The 6,000-nt window shown below is 58.8% G+C and overlaps 1 protein-coding gene across 4 annotated transcripts; it reads left to right on the forward strand.

Annotated features, from left to right (window-relative positions):
* Positions 1–1,699: 1,699 nt before the first annotated feature.
* On the forward strand, positions 1,700–6,000 carry LOC114110633 (uncharacterized). Of its 4 annotated transcripts, XM_027961757.2 has the most exons (7): positions 1,700–1,764; positions 1,884–1,925; positions 3,395–3,433; positions 3,575–3,631; positions 3,987–4,013; positions 4,189–4,248; positions 4,734–6,000. In XM_027961757.2, the coding sequence occupies exons 2-7, from the start codon at positions 1,911–1,913 to the stop codon at positions 5,046–5,048; spliced, it is 513 nt and encodes a 170-aa protein (XP_027817558.1). In that variant the 5' UTR covers positions 1,700–1,764; positions 1,884–1,910; the 3' UTR covers positions 5,049–6,000. The 4 variants fall into 4 exon arrangements, with proteins under 4 accessions (XP_027817558.1, XP_060261925.1, XP_027817559.1 ...); XM_060405942.1 differs by having other exon boundaries at positions 4,189–6,000; XM_027961758.2 differs by lacking the exon at positions 1,884–1,925.

Raw genomic sequence — 6,000 nt, forward strand, 5'->3', positions numbered from 1 at the left:
GTATTATATGTGAATTACATCTCACTAAAACTCTATAAAGAAAAGGGTTCAGCCCAAGTGAGACACGAATGCCTTTCATGAGGTGGCCTTCCTGAGACAGATGTGGAGGTGCCCAGTGTCGCGTCTCCGGAGATAAGGCCTGGAAATGAGGCAGGCAGCTGCAGCAAGTGAAAGGCGCTCAGCCGAGTCTGACTCTGTGACCCCATGGACAATACAGTCCATGGAATTCTCTGAGCCATGATAGTGGAGTGGGTTCCTTTCTCCAGGGGGATCTTCCCGACCCAGGGATAGAACCCAGGTCTCCTGCACTGCTGGTGGATTCTCTACCCTCTGAGCCACCAGGGAAGCCCGCAGCTGAAGCAAGAGCGCCTCTGTTGTCTCCCTCCCACCCTGAAGTTCTGAGCTGGCTCAGGGAAGGATCTGGACCTCCTGGGTGTGGGAAGGGAGTTTCAGACAACTGAAGGGCTCCTAAGGGGCAGGGGATGCATCTGGGTCTGGTGGACCCAAGAGAGACTTTTTCTGAGGAGCGGGATTTGTAGGTTGTCCCCATGGGGTGCACACGGGTGGCCCATCGGGAGGCCAGTTCCTCTTCAAGGATATTAGACACTGAATCGTGTTCCCCTAACTGCATCCAGTGAAGTCCTAACCACCAGCACCTGGAGGTGGGTCTTTCCAGGGAATCAAGTTAGCATGAGGTCCTTAGGGTGGGCTCTAATCCTTTATGACTGGTGACCTCTGAAAATGGGGAATTAGGCGACAGATACTTGTTTAGGGCGAGCGCCATGTAGACCTGGAGACAGCTGTGTACACGCCTAGGAGAGAAGCCTGGAACACATGCCTTCCTCAGGGCTCTCAGAGCAACCGCTTCCTGCTGACACCTTGATCTCAATTTCAAGGCTTCACTGTGAGAGTAAATGTGTGTTGCTGAGACCCGGGTCTGTGGCTCTTTGATATGGCGGCCCTGGGTCTCTAAGACAGATGCCTGCCCATGGCTGTGAGGGGCTGTGGTCTCAGGGGAGCTGGGCCAGGCTGTGAGAGTCAAGCGCTGTGGGGCTGGCCAGGGTATGGAGACCCCTGGCACGGTGACTGAGGACTGGGGGCCCGAGCAGGGCTCAGGAGACCCTGGTCAGCGGGGCCCAGACGGTCAGCAAGGCTCCCTTCAGCTCCTTCTGAGGGACACATCCTGTGGGTACGGCACACAGGCCCGGCCCCTGCCCTGGATGCCTGGGCCCGTGGGAGAGTTTCAACCTCAGGGCCCCTGCAGGTCCTATGACTTCCTGAGGGCAGGGCGGCTACAGAAGCCTCTCCGGATGTGGAGTGGGGTGCAGTCTGTTTCTGGGCCCTGGTTGGCTCCTCCCAAAGCTTCCTCAAACTATCATCCCAAGTCTGGACTTTCCCCGGTCCCTCCCTTCGCTCCAGCTGATGGTGGGGGGGTATGGCCCAAGCTGGGCTCAGAGATCCTGACCCAGATCATGGAGGAGGGGTCCTGACCCCTGGACCCTGAGTGTAAGGGACATGTCCTCCCTGCCCCGACCCCTCAGACCTCTGGCTCCCTGTCTTCCCCTCCTTCTGACTGCCCCCTCCCCACTCTGTTTCTGCTTCTATTTCTGTCTCAGTTCCTGTCTCAAACATCCCCCGCCGACCCTGCCCCCTCCCCCAGCAGGGCTCCACCCTCTCCGCCCCTCCCTGGCTGGCTCTTAAGTCGCTGGGGCTCAGCAGGCAGCGAGACAGTGCTCAGCTGGAGCTCTGGCTGCAGGATCTCAGGTGAGGGGCTCTGGGGAGCCTGGTGTGGGGGTGGGGAGACCTGCAGGCAGAGGACCCTCCAGGGTGGTGGGCGAGCCCGCGTCACTGAAGCACTTTTCCTCCCACTCTTCCTGCACCAGATCCCAGCGGGAGGACCCTAATCCACCATGTGCTTCGCTAGGGTGAGTGACAAAGAGAGACCAGGGGAGAGTGGGCCTGTGGTCTCAGTTGCCGCCTGTCCCGGCTCCCACCGGCTCAGCCCCAGCCCTGCTGACTGCTCTGCGCACAGCAGCCTCTGTCCAACCTTCCCTGGGCGCTGGGGTGGCCGCAGGGGAAAGTGAAGTGTGAGTCGCTCAGTGGGGTCCGATTCTTTGCGAACCCAGGAACTGCAGCCCACCAGGCTCCCCTGTCCATGGGCTTCTCCAGGCAGAGACACTGGAGCGGGTGCCATTTCCTTCCCAGTGGGGAAGCAGAGGGTCAAAACATGGGACCTGTGCCATCAAAGCTCCCAGTCTCACAATGACCCTGGTCGAACACTCTGCTGTCACCATCCTGAAATTCTGCATAATTGTTGACAAACACGCTCCATTTTCCTGGTGCTCTGAGCCCTTTCCTTAGGTAGCAGGTCCTGGCTGTGGGGCTGGGGCTCCTGCTGGGAGGTCGGTTTGGGGGGCAGCTCAGTGTGGGGGCCTGTGTTGGGACCGAGGAAGGAGCAATGGCCCTTGGACTGAGTGTAGGAATGAGAGTCGTCATGCTCGTGGGGGAGCCGGACGTGGAGCGTCTGCAGTGTCCGAGGAATCAGCCACCCTCGGGCTCTTCTCATGTTTATTCCTGTTTACTGAATTTCTTCTGTCTCTGAGGGATCTTGGTTGCAGCGTGTGGGGTCTAGTTGGCTGGCCAGCATTTTCAGAGAGATGCTGAAAGCATTTCTCTCAGGGCCTGGATCAACAGCTGAAGCCATGCTGAGCTCAGAATTTATTCTTATTTTTGGGGAGCCCTCCGTCCTCTGTCCCACTCAGCTACCTAGTTCTGAGGCTGACCAGCTGCTCAGGGGCTCTGGGCCATGGCACACCGGTGTCTGGGCGTGGTCATCCAGGGGTGAGCCAGGCTGAGCAGCCAGGCCCAGTGAGAGGAGGATGTGGGCAGCAGAGTGTCCCCACAGCCCCGCGAGATGTTTCCTTGCCCAGTCGTGTGTGATCTGGGCTGACAGGATGGGGCGTTGGACACAGGGTGTGCAGACGGGAGCCCTGCATGTACTGTGAGCCGCACTGACCTCGCAGGGCCAGGAGGGCAGTGGGGACAGCGCCAGATTCCCGCCCTTAGGTGGAGTCTCCCGAGGGGTCGGTGGGGTGCCTCCCACCTCCGAGATGGAGTCAAGTGCCTGGAGGGAAAGGGGCTGGGGTCAGGGGCTCTGCAGGGTCAGAGGTCGGGAAGACTGGCCGCTGTCACCGTCAGCGCCTCAGACAGGAGAGGACAGCGCCAGTTCCTCCCTGGTCAGCTTTCAGCGGGACTACGGAGGGCTCGGCATCTGGGAACCAGGTTGACTGCCTATTCCAGGGCAAGGGTCCTCCTTCGGGGGGAGGGGTGGTTGTGTAAAACAGGTCTCGGTGGTTACAAGACCAGAACATTTGCTTCACTGTTACCTCCGCAGGGAGTCCCACATGACCAGGCTTCTCTGAGGAGCATGCTGGTAAGAAGCTCATCCCCATGAATAGCTGGGGCTCGGGAGGCCTGGGTTCTGCTGGGTGATGCTGAGAATGATCTGGGCCACTTGGGACCCAGCAGGGAGAAGAACCGAGCTTCTTTTACTCAAGTCCATCTCTGTTCACAGCACACCTGGGTGGATCATGTCTGTGATAAGATGGGAAATGAACCAGAAGAAGCACAGGTGGGTCATTGTGCCCCACCCCTGACCCTCCCCAGTGTGAGGGAGGTGGGGTGGGTTCACAGTCACGGTGATGATGAGGGTCACAGCTCAGCGCCCAGTCCTTACACTGGACAAACGCACACCTGTGTGGCAGGTGAGTGTACAGGGAGGAGATATAGAGGCCCAGGGAAGCTGAGAGCGGCGTCCAGACCACAGGGCAACAAGGGCAGGGCAGGGATGCCAGAGCATGGTCCCCAGCCTGAGGGTTAGCTATTGGGGTGACTGAGCAGAGATGAGAACTAGCTGGGGCTTGGGATTCAGTGTGAAAGTGAGAGAGGGTGGGGATGTTTTAAACAGAGTGTTTTTTTCCCACCAGATGGAGGCAGCCCTAGCAGAGATGGAGGTGAGTTTGGACCTTGCCCCCTGCTAAGGGTAGTCCTCAGAGTTGGATAAGCCAGGGTATGGGGTCTGGGGCCCTGGCTCCCTTCAGACTCACCTGGATGCATGGGAGGCCACAGTGGGGAGCACTGACCTCAGCAGCGAGGCAGGAGTGCAGACAGCACACTTCCTCTCCCCAGGAGGAACTCAGCAAGGATGTCTGTGAATTCATGGAAGATCACATTCAAGAGAACCTTCCCGTGAGTTGGAGCCACTGTCTCAGCACCTTCCTTCCCCTCCCCACTGGTCTCTCTTGTCCTTGGGGCTGCTGCGTGTGCACAGAGCTCCCTGGAGTGGGGGATGAAGGGGGGTCCCTGAAATCTCAGGTGGTGCAGCATTGCGGGCATCACCCTCCCCACTCAGCACACAGTGGCCAGAGCCCTGGACTCAGCTTCCTGCCTGATGAGCCCCGTGAGCCTGGTGCTGGGTTCAGAGGCCGACCACCTGCAGGCAGGTACAACCAAGCATCGGGGTTTGCTCTTCGAGGGGAACCGAGGTACCAGGCCCAGTCTCTGGGAGAAGTCTCGTGTCTATGAAGCTGTTAGGCTGAAGACAGGCAGTTCGGGTTGGGTTGAGCTGGGCTTCTGAGTCCCAGCGTCTCCCAAGGTCTGGGAAGCCTCGGTCAGGTCACGACCTGGGTCTGCCTCACCCCGGGCTGGTCCCTGAAAGGCCCCCATCCCTGCAGGAATCCCTGCAGGAGTCCAGTCCCTTGCTTCAGGAAGCGCAGCAAGAAGTACGCCGCAGAATCCAGAGACCCTCAGTCTCTGCCTGTCTGGAGGACCAGAAACCGGAAGAGAGCATCTGGGCCAGAGCCCTGCGGCGGTTCCGAGGTTTTCTGCGGAGTCTCTGGCAGCGGTGTTGCGATGTGCTGACCTGGCTGCAGGAGAAGGCGGCGGCCTGCCTTGAGGCCGTCTGCAGTGCGGTGAAGACCATCTGGGGAGTGCTGACGGATTTCTGCTCCTCTGTGGGGCAACTCTTCAGAAACCTCATCCAGGTCTAGGAGCCCCAGGTCATTCTTGAGGAACTGCTCCTCATCTAGAAGGCCCTGCACAATCCCCTTCCCAGAAACCATCTTCTGAAGCGACCTTTACCCTCCTGTTCACCCTTCACCAATCCTTTAACTGCCCTCACCTCCTGTCTGCAGGGACGACACCACAACATCAGGCCAGGTTTCCCTTCTCCAAGTCTGACCCGTCTGTCAGGGACCGGGATGTTCTGCTGACCCAGGGATGTGGGAGAGGCTTGGAAGCCTGGAGGCCCCAAGGACCAAGGTGCCTTCCGTGGCTCAGCATGCCTTGGTGTCTCTGCCTGTCTCTCCGGACCCTGTCAGATGGGGTGCTGAGCTGATTCTCAGCAAGGGGGACCCCTGAGGGCCGGCTGTGGGTCTCACAGGAGGAGGCAGTGGTGGACCTTGACCCTGACGCTAGCATCTTAGTGCCCTGATCATCCTAGGGGACCCAGCTTGCTATCAGCTCAGGCCCCAGCAGGGCAGGAGCCCTGGAGGAAGGCTCTCCCTGTCTCCTGGGCCTGAGCCTTCCTGTGTGAGGAGGACAGCAGCCTGTCTGGGAATTCCTTGTGACAGAAACCCATTCCGGCCACACCCTTCCTCCTTCCCTTCCAGGGGGTCCCTCTGACAGGCCTGACACTGGAAAGCCTACCTCTGGCCTGAGTTGCCTGCTGCCAGGAGCCTCTCACTGCCAGGCCCTGAGCAGCCTTGGCTTCCTGGCCCTGGCCCTGCCTCACCTCCCCATCAGTATTCAAGTCTCTCACACTTGCCCCTGCGTTCTCCGGTGACCCTGTGCTGAACCTCCGCTTGACTATTTTCTTTTTTTCTTTTTACATAATGACCTTACATCTGATATATTACTTTTCACGATGGTGAGCTTACTCAGTTGATATAAGTAGTAAGGTATTTTTTGTTTAACATTAAATCTCTTCCCCATTTCAACATC

This window comes from Ovis aries, chromosome 24 (genome assembly GCF_016772045.2).
Source record: "Ovis aries strain OAR_USU_Benz2616 breed Rambouillet chromosome 24, ARS-UI_Ramb_v3.0, whole genome shotgun sequence".
NCBI classification, from domain to species: domain Eukaryota; kingdom Metazoa; phylum Chordata; class Mammalia; order Artiodactyla; family Bovidae; genus Ovis; species Ovis aries.

Excerpts from the sequence above, each read along its gene's own strand:
- LOC114110633 (XM_060405942.1), top strand. Across the intron at positions 3,434-3,574 it reads CTTCTCTGAGGAGCATGCTG|CACACCTGGGTGGATCATGT; the intron begins GTAAGAAGCTCA and ends CTCTGTTCACAG. Across the intron at positions 3,632-3,986 it reads ATGAACCAGAAGAAGCACAG|ATGGAGGCAGCCCTAGCAGA; the intron begins GTGGGTCATTGT and ends TTTTCCCACCAG.